This window comes from Oncorhynchus gorbuscha, linkage group LG20, assembly GCF_021184085.1.
Source record: "Oncorhynchus gorbuscha isolate QuinsamMale2020 ecotype Even-year linkage group LG20, OgorEven_v1.0, whole genome shotgun sequence".
Lineage (NCBI taxonomy): Eukaryota > Metazoa > Chordata > Actinopteri > Salmoniformes > Salmonidae > Oncorhynchus > Oncorhynchus gorbuscha.
In genome coordinates, this window is record NC_060192.1 from 20,907,507 (window position 1) to 20,919,532 (window position 12,026).

Consider the following 12,026-nt stretch of genomic DNA (forward strand, 5'->3'; position numbering starts at 1 on the left):
TGGGACATTCACATGGAGCTGAGCCAAACCGCAGAAAGTATATATGTGTGTGTGTGTGTGTGTGTGCCTGTGTGAATGAGCATGTTTGTGTGTACACTGTGGATGGTGATCTGATTGCAGTAAACACCTGGTAAGGGCAATGTACTGTATGCTTGCCGCCGTCCTCCCATCCCAAACAGACAGCAATGGATTTGTAGAGTTTCAGTTTGTCAGATTGTGTAGGTAATTATCTCATTGCACGGCTGCTCGGGGAGCTTGGAGAGCTGCATCACAACAGAGCTAGCGTGACGGCAACGACACTCTCTATCCCAATCACACCTCGCTCCCTCACTACCTCCCCAAGCACAAACTCCTCCTCCCCATCTTGCTGACACTGCTGGTCTGATTGAGCTGTCCGTAGAGCTCAACTCTCTCACGCTATGCTAAACCAGGCCTGTGATGTAAGCTCTTCACTAATACATTACTGAAATACTACACTTTTAGCTCACTACACAGCTCCTAGTTACGGCCCACGGTCTAATTATGGGCCACTGCTTGGTCTGCCAGCTGATGCTACTTAAGGCCAGGCTTCCACATTACTATGCTGTGTAGGATTAGAGTTGTGACTTGTAGAAGGTTGAACTTTCTACACAGCATAGTAATGTGGAAGCCTGGCTTTAAGTAGCATCAGCTGGCAGACCAAGCGGTGGCGCATAATTTGACCGTGGGCCATAACTAGGAGCTGATGCTGTTTAGCAACAGGCTAAACAGCTCTTTCCTCCGGCCCTCCCATCACCAGAGAATTGAAAGATGTCAACGACAGGGAATGTTAATAAATTACCTTCTGTGACATTCTACTGAATGTGGAACAGGAGGGTATTTTGGGTCATTTATTCATTTGATTTGTGCTGTGCTGAGCCGTGCATCAGCTGCCTTTGGTATTCAGGAGATGATTGACAGACAAGCTCTCTACCCGGTAACAGAGCCTGGAGAACCGGGGATTTGGCACCACTCAGATGGATCCATTCTCATAAAAGCCCCTTGTCGATTGGTTCTAAGGGCCCAGCTTCGTTTAATTAATGTTGTTATCTCCGCTTCTAAGTCCCAGTGACCTTTGCAACAATAGGCCAGATTTGTCGTTTCTCTTTGAGAAATGAATAAAAAGCTTTTCAAGTTGTCATTGCTGCGCCCAGTGAATGATGGAAATGTCAATGTTCTCCACAGCACTGCAGCTAATAGCAGCTTTTCTAAAAGGTGCTAAGGCTTGGTGACGGGCTTAATGTTCTGTTTAGAGGAAGGCAGGCGACTTTTTTAAAGTGTTCCCCATGTTGGCTTCCCACACCTTACATTGGTGGCTTGCCACTTTTCCCAAACCCCAAACTCATTTCCGGAGTAATCCGCACCCCTGATAACACTGTAATATGTACTTATAGGCAAACAGAGAAGTGTTTCACCAGAGGGCGCCGCCAGCCTTCCCCTCCATTTGCTGTGTGCTGGATTTGTTCAGCGGAGGTGAGGAGGTCCCAATGCTTCGTGTCAGACAATATTATTACCTCTCTCTGCAGCCTGTCACTTCTGATTTGCCGTGAGATGTCCTCGCCAGCCTGGCACTGTATCCCAATGCCACTGCAGACTCCCTACAGAGGCAGGGGAGAGCAGTAACTCCAAATTGCATTTTCTCTGAAATATAGTGCACGACGGCGTTCCCATAATGAGAGACTGTGTAGCTGCAGCAGGGGCGATATTACTGACCGGAAGGGAGAGAGGAGGAATTTAAAGAGGGCACTTACACTGCACTGACTGAGGAACATCTCCCTCTCTCTCCCACGGGAGACCTCAGTCTAAAGCGACTGTGGCGTTGAGGGGTTGTTTCCACAACAAGTTGTTTTTACCACCTTCCCTCCCTCTCTCTCCCACGGGAGACCTCAGTCTAAAGCGACTGTGGCGTTGAGGGGTTGTTTCCACAACAAGTTGTTTTTACCACCTTCCCTCCCTCTCTCTCCCACGGGAGACCTCAGTCTAAAGCGACTGTGGCGTTGAGGGGTTGTTTCCACAACAAGTTGTTTTTACCACCTTCCCTCCCTCTCTCTCCCGGGAGACCTCGGGAGACGTTGAGGGGTTGTTTCAGTTGTCTCCCACGGGAGACCTCAGCGACTGTGGCGTTGAGGGGTTGTTTCCACAACAAGTTGTTTTTACCACCTTCCCTCCCTCTCTCTCCCACGGGAGACCTCAGTCTAAAGCGACTGTGGCGTTGAGGGGTTGTTTCCACAACAAGTTGTTTTTACCACCTTCCCTCCCTCTCTCTCCCACGGGAGACCTCAGTCTAAAGCGACTGTGGCGTTGAGGGGTTGTTTCCACAACAAGTTGTTTTTACCACCTTCCCTCCCTCTCTCTCCCACGGGAGACCTCAGTCTAAAGCGACTGTGGCGTTGAGGGGTTGTTTCCACAACAAGTTGTTTTTACCACCTTCCCTCCCTCTCTCTCCCACGGGAGACCTCAGTCTAAAGCGACTGTGGCGTTGAGGGGTTGTTTCCACAACAAGTTGTTTTTACCACCTTCCCTCCCTCTCTCTCCCACGGGAGACCTCAGTCTAAAGCGACTGTGGCGTTGAGGGGTTGTTTCCACAACAAGTTGTTTTTACCACCTTCCCTCCCTCTCTCTCCCACGGGAGACCTCAGTCTAAAGCGACTGTGGCGTTGAGGGGTTGTTTCCACAACAAGTTGTTTTTACCACCTTCCCTCCCTCTCTCTCCTGTGGCGTTGAGGGGGAGACCTCAGTCTAAAGCGACTGTGGCGTTGAGGGGTTGTTTCCACAACAAGTTGTTTTTACCACCTTCCCTCCCTCTCTCTCCCACGGGAGACCTCAGTCTAAAGCGACTGTGGCGTTGAGGGGTTGTTTCCACAACAAGTTGTTTTTACCACCTTCCCTCTCTCTTGTCCCTCTCTAGTACTTTAGGCAGTTGGAACTCTACTTAACTATGGCCATGTGAATACAACCCTAGACCGTTTGGTTCTTTGCCGTTGTCACATCGCAGTAGGACATTTAGTCGAGGACACGTCTTGACAGGCGCTGCTGCCCCCGAGACTGGCAGGCAACAGAAGAGGCAGAGGCCAAGTGAATCAGGACTTTGTCCGCTTCACTTCAACACCATTTCCCCATGACACGTCAAGCTCTTTGAGGGCCTGGCAGAAGCCGTCGTGGAGACGAAAGTGCTGCTTGAACATCATAGAGAGCTCATTCCCTTTGGGGCCTTGGTCCATGCTGTCGACTGTCTAAAATAGAATCAGCATCATCCAGTCTGTATGGCCATTAGAACATCGTTTGGTTAACAGCACCCTCATTACATTCATTTCCATCCAATTATGCGTTAGTTTATATGAGAGAGATGTAAATGAAGGGAATGTGTCCATGAGCAGTCGTCTGTACAGTCCATGGTGTTGCTGTGGTGTTGAGGTTTGCTTTATACAGTGGTGGTTCATATTGTTTTAACAGTCGACAGCTGTGAGTTGTCCTTACCACTCCTGGATCAGTTTCTCTACTCAATGATGTTTTAGGGTTAGCTTAAGAGTAGAATTGCACAGATTCATATGCTTGTGCAATTCACCTATGAGAGAGAGAGAGAGAGAGAGAGAGAGAGAGAGAGTCACTCACTCACTCACTCATAGAGCAAAGGAATGAAACATAGAACTTTAAAAGGGGAGGAGAAAAGAGAAGTAGTACCTGTTGGTTTCTAAGGGAGCATAACTGCACATGTCTCCCAGTGAGATGTGTCCAGGCATCAGAAGAGGCTGTGCCTGTCAGTGTCTCAGGGGCTAATTATGTCTCTGTGTGTACATGGCTTTGTGTGTGTCTGCAGTCGTCTGTGTGTGTGCAAACAGTATGTTTGTGTGTGTGTGTGTGTGTGTGTGTAATCATCCCCTTTGTTCCACTGCCTGTCTCTGGGAGAACAAAGACAGTGACTCTCCATTAGAGCTGGAGCAACAAGAAACCCTGTTATTAGAGGGGTCTGTGAGTATTAGCATTAGCACTGTGACATGTCCTCTCTGCTGTGTCATTGTCGGAGCAGGCCCTGTGTCCCATGTTGAGGCCTGTCACTGAGCAGGGGACAAATATCTCTGTTAGGATGGCCTATGTTCGCCTCCTCTCCTGCCTGGTTTTGGAGTGTTTTTAGTGGTGGTGGAGCAGCTCCAGAAAGTGGGCCCTCAGGCACAGAGGCACTGACCCAGACACACTACACAGGCTACAGGAAACCCTACTGTGAACGCTGCCTAACCCCTGACCAGCTGAGCTCTTCCTCTCTTGTGCAGGTTCTTCATCTGTCTCCTGTTTTCTCTCTGTATCTTTCTCCCTCGCCCCCTGCTTTCTGTTTCTCTTTATAGCTGTCTGTCTCTCTTTATAGCTGTCTGTCTCTCTTTATATCTGTCTGTCTGTCTGTCTGTCTGTCTGTCTGTCTGTCTGTCTGTCTGTCTGTCTGTCTGTCTGTCTGTCTGTCTGTCTGTCTGTCTGTCTGTCTGTCTGTCTGTCTGTCTGTCTGTCTGTCTGTCTGTCTGTCTGTCTGTCTGGATTCAAAACCTTGTGTCTAGTCTCAGTGTATGTCTAATGTAACCGTAATCCATTGTTTCACACTCTCATCACAATATCACCTTCCCCACCAGTCCCTTTACCTTCAACATCACACTCCTGAAATGGCCTCGTAAATGAAGACCTTCATGTTCAATTAGTTCTCTGACACGTGTCATTAGAGGGTGTGGCTGACACCTGTCCCCGGACCCTCAGGATGCTGAATCTAACTGCCTCTGCCTGGCTGCTGTCTCATTATTGAGCTGTTTCCCTGGTTGTGAATCAGGCCCTAATCATGCCCTTGTTAGCCCCAGGCCTCACTGTCTCTGACCCAGGCCCAGGCAGGGAGCCTCACAGTGGGTGGCCATAGCTACGTTGCTTGGCCTGAGTTCCAACCATCCAGTCATTACTGAGGTTTAGGGATGGAGAGAGCCGGCCAGGTAGTCCGACACTGGATGACTCATCCCTACTCATGGGGATCTAGTTATTTTGTGATTGTAGAAAGCGATACGGAGAGGTTGGATAAGTTAGTAGGCATTGTAATGGGGTTTGTGCAATCTGCAGGTGCTTAGTTAGGCGGTTTGTTTCTGTAAGAGGCTTGGGAAAGGAAGTTGGTAGGGTAGTTCCTATTGTCAAAGCACGCTATTAGTGGCTTATGCTGTCAGTTGAGGATTAAGTTAAAAGGTTTAGTGAAATTCTGTAGTAGTTGAATTGAAAGAAGAAGATAACCACCGCTGTTTTAAAATATGGGAGACGTCTCCCAGCTCTCTGTAGCAGTCCTCTTGTCACTGTCAAGGATCTGTCAGAGACATGATTACACCTTAAAAATGGGATTAGACCTTACAAATGGCAGCTCTGCTCGGCTCCAAATGAAGAGAGACTGTCAAAAGCGTCAGAGGGGTCTGGCGCTGCCCGTCGTGCCAATGCCCTACTTTGAAAAAGGAGAGAGAGAGAAATCTGTGCCACGCGCGGTGCCATCCTCTAGGCAAGATTACTTTGGACTCGTTCCTGGATGAAGCGATCTGTGTCAGGTGCCCATTATGCCATTCAAATGAACGTGCCCTTCATATCCTCACTGGCCCAAATGAACACACTTTCTGAAGAGAACTCTTCAAAGCAATACATTAGAATCACTATCTTCCATTCGTGTACGATAATTAAACTACAATTAGGACTTATTGGGTAGACTCGTGTATTCTTCAAAATATTGCCCTGGCTTTACTTTATTACTTTCCTATTAATATATGCATTTTACATCTGCCCCCTATGGTGGCGAATGGGTCACCCACTGAACTGTTTAATAGTGTAGTAATGATTTGAAATCTGTTAGCATGTCTTATTCCTCCTTAGTGGCAAAGGCCCAATGTGTTATTACCTAAACCACTGGTCCTTAGAGTCAAAAGCATATGGGTCTATGATGAACTGTGTTGATATTGTGTACCCTTTGCAGGAACCCTACAGTAGAATACAATATATGCTTGTAATAAAAGCGTAAGAGTGAGAATAATGGTGGGTGATGTAATGTTGTGTGCAGGTTGCTGATCTACGGCCAGTACTGCAGCCACATGGAAACCTCTCAGAAGACACTGGATGAGCTTATCACCACGCGGGAGGACGTCAAGATGAAAGTAGAGGTACACACACACGCACGCACGCACACACGCACGCACACACACACACACACACACACACACACACACACACACACACACACACACCATCACCCTCCCTTACCACCCAGCTGATATCTGCCTAGCAAAGTTGCTTCAAAACCAGCCTTGGTGTTTTGAATCATTACATTTTACAATGATAGTTTGGCTTCCATCGAAAGCTACTATACTGTAGTAGGACAAACAGCAGTGTCCTGTCAGATTTGATAAACCTGGAATCCCCTGCTGGATTAAATCATGACCCACTGCTGGCCCAGCCACGCTGCTGGGTTGCACAATTCCGATGTTTTATCTCTGACCCAGTTCCCAACTAGTGTCAGTAGAAGACAGGTCCCTAGGTTCCGGCCCTGAGGCCTGGGGATGTCCTCCTAACACAGCGAAACTCTACAGCACAGTACCGTACAGTCTCTAACTCCCCTCTGTCACTGAGGGACAAGTACCTCCCGGTCAGCCCTGAGCATACTAATACATCCTTACCACGGCTGATTGCTGCTGACTGTCTGGATATAAAACCAAAGGCCACTGGAAGGCTTTGGGAGTGTCCGAGGGAGGACACAGAAAACATCAACTAGTAACTTCTCAGTAGAAAACGAAACCCAAACCAAAGGCCACTGGAAGGCTTTGGGAGTGTCCGAGGGAGGACACAGAAAACATCAACTAGTAACTTCTCAGTAGAAAACGAAGCCCAAACCAAAGGCCACTGGAAGGCTTTGGGAGTGTCCGAGGGAGGACACAGAAAACATCAACTAGTAACTTCTCAGTAGAAAACGAAGCCCAAACCAAAGGCCACTGGAAGGCTTTGGGAGTGTCCGAGGGAGGACACAGAAAACATCAACTAGTAACTACTCAGTAGAAAAGAAGGCTAGCTCTGTGGTGAAGTGGTGGATTAGGGTACATTAGATTAGGGTGTAGGATAGGGGGAAAGCCTGATATTGGGTCTGGGAGCTGTTGACATAATGGAGATGATTATCACCCTGTTATCTGACATATAGAAGGAGGGCTTTGGAATTGATTCTCCCTCCTCAGCCTCATTCTCGGAGCATTCGAGGAGGACACAGAAAACACACACACAAAACACACACAGCTCACACACACATTGGGTCTGGGAGCACACACATGATTACACATGACATAGAAGGAGGGCTTTGGCACATGCGCACACACAGATACAAATACATGCAGGCACGCACGCACACACCCACACACACACACACATATGCATGCACTCACACACGCACGCACTGACAACAATGTGGCTTTTAAAGTGGATTAGAATCAGAGTTATCCCCTCAGGAGAGAGAGAGACATCAGGCCTGATAATCCCAGTGAACAATGAACGTCTCTTTCTGTAGAGCAGAGAGGAAAGCATTCAGTATCTACTGGGTTACGATGGCTCATGGTCTGACTCAATGCATGATCCTGCAGCTGTATGGCTCGTTGTTTATCTTTTCAGTAGCAAGGACGTTGTTATGGCTATTATTCAGAGAGGGGGAGGAATGTCCGTATCAGTCTGAATGGCTTGGTGTAGTTGTTGTCTAAGTGGTAGGGGCTTGGGACACACAGCTGTTGTTGGAATGCACTATTTTATTGGACCCACCCAAGTTTTCTGAGCAAATGTTTTCTTCTTCTGGCGGTCAATTATTGGTATAGAAATGTTTGTATTGCGTTCCGGCCCCCTGACCATCCATTCAAGAAAAAAATCAGCCTGCGGCTGAATCTAGTTGAGGATCCCTGCTATACACAGTTCCATAGTTCTGATACATTGTAGTTATGCATTATATACTCAACAAAAATATAAATGCTAAATGTAAAGTGTTGGTCCATATTTCATGAGCTGAAATAAAAGATCCCCAAAATGTTCCATATACACAAAAAGCTTTTTTTTTTCTCTCAAATGTGTTTACATCCCTGTTAGTGAGCATTTCTCCTTTGCCAAGACAATCCATCCACCTGACAGGTGTGGCATATCAAGAAGCTGATCATTAAACAGGTGCACTTTGTGCTGGGGAGAATAAAAGGCCACTCTAAAATGTGCAGTTTTGTCACACAACACAATAACTCAGTAAAACCATTGAGATTGTAGCATGTTGCGTTTATATTCTTGTTCTGTGTAGTACATGTATAGTGAAAGGTTCTGTTGTTTTGGTAGGAGTGCACTATGAAGGTGCAGGAGGGGAAGTTCAAGCTCCAGGACCTGTTGGTCGTGCCCATGCAGAGAGTACTAAAGTACCACCTCCTACTCAAGGTAAGTGGCACAACAAACCCACAATACAACTTGTGGTAACCCTTAGTCATTAAGTCATTAACGTCGATGGAAATAATGTGACACATTCACGTAATTCCTCAGCACCATCACTCTTCACAAAAGAGGACAGTCTTTCAGACAATTTGAAAATCCTGAGCATTTCTTGGTATAGAGGTTGAGTGTGCAAGGTTTGTTGAGGCTGAATCTCATGTGGCCACTCAGTGTACATCCTGGTGTCCCTCCGTTTCCTATCGACCCTGGTCCTCTTCAAGCCCATCACAGGAGGCTGCTGATGGGAGGATGGCTGATAATAATGTCCGGAACAGAGAAAATGGAATAGCATCAAACACCTGCAAACCAAGTGTTTGATGTATTTGATACCATTCCACTAATTCTGCTTCAGCCATTACCACAAGCCACCTCTCCCCAATGAAGGTTCCACCAACCTCCAGTGATGTCCTCAGACATGGTTTAAACATACACACAGTGTGGCCACTCCCATCCACACAGACAACCAATGGAGCCTTGTTTCCGGGAACTCTCCCTTAGTAGTCATGCTAGTACAGTAGTCATGTATAAAACAAGCTGGCCAGGCTGCCTGATTCAAAACATGATCAATTAACCAGGCCAGCTCAATAATGAATGAGGTGGGGCTAGCTGATGACGTGGGTATGAAGAGAGTAGATGTGAGCGGAGCGCATGGCAGGTGATGACGGGGGGACTGCAGTGTGTGGTTTGTTTTCCATCTCAGACTGACTGACTGGCTGAATGGCCGACTGACTATCTAACTGACTGACTGACTGACTGGCTGAATCACTGAATGGCTGACTGACAGTCTAACTGACTGGCTGACAGTCTGACTGACTGACTGACTGGCTGAATCGCTGAATGGCTGACTGACTATCTAACTGACTGACTGACTGACTGGCTGAATGACCGACTGACTATCTAACTGACTGACTGACTGGCTGGCTGACAGTCTAACTGACTGACTGGCTGGCTGGCTGACTGGCTGACTGACTGGCTGACTGTCTAACTGACTGACTCGCTGGCTGGCTGACAGTCTGACTGACTGACTGACTGACTGACTGACTGGCTGGCTGACAGTCTGACTGACTGACTGACTGGCTGGCTGGCTGACAGTCTAACTGACTGAGTGACTGGCTGGCTGGCTGACAGTCTAAATGACTGACTGACTGACTGACTGACTGACTGACTGACTGACTGACTGACTGGCTGGCTGGCTGACTGACTGACTGGCTGGCTGACAGTCTAACTGACTGGCTGGCTGACTGGCTGGCTGGCTGGCTGACAGTCTAACTGACTGACTGACTGACTGACAGTCTAACTGACTGACTGGCTGACTGGCTGGCTGACAGTCTAACTGACTGACTGACTGGCTGACTGGCTGGCTGGCTGACTGGCAGGAGATTCAGAGAAGAGAAACTGTGTTCAAATCAGCCATGCTCTAATCACATTACATGCAGGCCCATTTCACTCGTTCCCATAGCTTTGTGGTTAAGGATTAATATGCCGTGGTCCCAGGGCGTTCAACTGACAGGCTGTGTGTGTGTGTGTGTGTGTGTGTGTGTGTGTGTGTGTGTGTGTGTGTGTGTGTGTGTGTGTGTGCGTGTGTGTGTGTGTGTGTGTGTGTGTGTGTGTGTGTGTGTGTGTGTGTGTGTGTGTGCGTGTGTGCGTGTAAGCCTTAGGGCACATCTTTACTGTGATTAAGCCATATCTGTTCTTTGTCAGAATTACACAGTACACAGCTTATACTGTAGCAAATCATTCTGTCTTCAATGACATGGCCAGCAGGCCTAAACTAGCCAACACGTACATACCACGTACTGTATAACTCACACCCATATTATCTTCCCACACTTACCCTTTCTCTATAAAACTGCTGAAGCATGCATAAAATCCACTTGAAAGTGTCAGTTCTAACATCACATGCTCTATATTAGCATTTCCCATCTCCGGTCCTACAGTACCCCCAACAGCACACAGTTTTGTTGTAGCCCTTGACAAACACACCTGATTCAACTTGTCAACTAATCATCAACTCCTCAATGAGTTGAATCTGGTGTGTTCGTCTGGAGCTACAGCAAAACTGTGTGCTGTTGGGGGTACTGGAGGACCGGAGTTGGGACCCCCTGCATTATATGCACAGATGTTCCACTAGTACAGTACCTCTGAGAGGTAGGGAGAATATGTGTGGACTGGCTCTAAATGACCCTAATTTTTTGCTGTAGCGTCCATATTTTTAGAAGACACACAGATTTTCTCATAAAGTATTCACTGTTTTTACACAGAAAAACATATTTTGTGGTAATGAAGTTTAGTGAGGGTTCATATGAGTTATATGAGTGTAACTGGGAGGTTTTCTGTTTCCCTCCCTGTTGTGGTGTAGTCATACTGAGATATGTGAATGTTTGTGTAGACTGTGCAGTAGTGTATTGTGAGTGTGTGTGTGGAGTGTGTGGTAGTGTATTGTGGGTGTAGAGTGTGTGGTAGTGTATTTTGAGTGTGTGTGTGTAGAGTGTGTGGTAGTGTTGTGAGTGTGTGTGTAGAGTGTGTGTGTATAGAGGGTGTGGTAGTGTATTGGGAGTACGTGTGTAGAGTCTGTGGTAGTGTATTGTGAATGTGTGCGTAGAGTGTGTGTGTGTAGAGTGTGCGGTAGTGTATTTTGAGTGTGTGTGTGTAGAGTGTGTGGTAGTGTATTGTGAGTGTGTGTGTAGAGTGTGTGTGTGTGTGGTAGTGTATAGTGTAGAGGGTGTGGTATTGTATTGTGAGTATGTGCGTAGAGTGTGTGCGTAGATTGTGTGGTAGTCTATTGTGAGTGTGTGGTAGTGTATTGTGAATGTGTGCGTAGAGTGTGTGTGTGTAGAGTGTGCGGTAGTGTATTGTGAGTGTGTGTGTGTAGAGTGTGCGGTAGTGTATTATGAGTGAGTGCGTAGAGTGTGAGTGTGTGTAGTGTATTGTGATTGTGTGTGATATTGTATTGTGAATGTGTGTGTGTGTAGAGTGTGTGGTAGTGTATTATGAGTGTGTGTGTGGTAGTGTATTGTGAGTGTGTGTGTGTAGTTTATTGTGAGTGTGTATAGTGTGTGTGATATTGTATTGTGAGTGTGTGGTAGTGTATTGTGAGTGTATGTGTAGTGTATTGTGAGTGTGTGTGTGTGTGTGTGTGTGTGTGTGTGTGTGTGTGTGTGTGTGTGTGTGTGTGTGTGTGTGTGTGTGTGTGTGTGTGTGTGTGTGTGTGTGTGTGTGTGTGTGTGTGTAGTGTGTGTGTGTAGAGTGTGGTATTGTATTGTGAATGTGTGTGGTAGTGTATTGTGAATGTGTGTGGTAGTGTATTGTGAATGTGTGTGGTAGTGTATTGTGAATGTGTGTGGTAGTGTATTGTGAATGTGTGTGGTAGTGTATTGTGAATGTGTGTGGTAGTGTATTGTGAATGTGTGTGGTAGTGTATTGTGAATGTGTGTGGTAGTGTATTGTGAATGTGTGTGGTAGTGTATTGTGAATGTGTGTGTTGTGTTCTTCACTGATGGAATGTAAACTTCCCCTTACAG

General features: G+C 47.0%; 1 protein-coding gene across 11 annotated transcripts in view; it reads left to right on the forward strand.

Moving 5' to 3' along the window:
• Window positions 1–12,026, forward strand: part of LOC124006706 (guanine nucleotide exchange factor VAV2-like) — a 258,452-nt gene that overhangs the window by 228,756 nt on the left and 17,670 nt on the right. For all 11 annotated transcript variants that reach the window (XM_046316798.1, XM_046316800.1, XM_046316802.1 and 8 more), the window contains 2 exons: window positions 6,074–6,173; window positions 8,359–8,454. In XM_046316798.1, coding sequence (XP_046172754.1) covers window positions 6,074–6,173; window positions 8,359–8,454 — 196 coding nt within the window. The remainder of the gene's footprint in view (window positions 1–6,073; window positions 6,174–8,358; window positions 8,455–12,026) is intronic.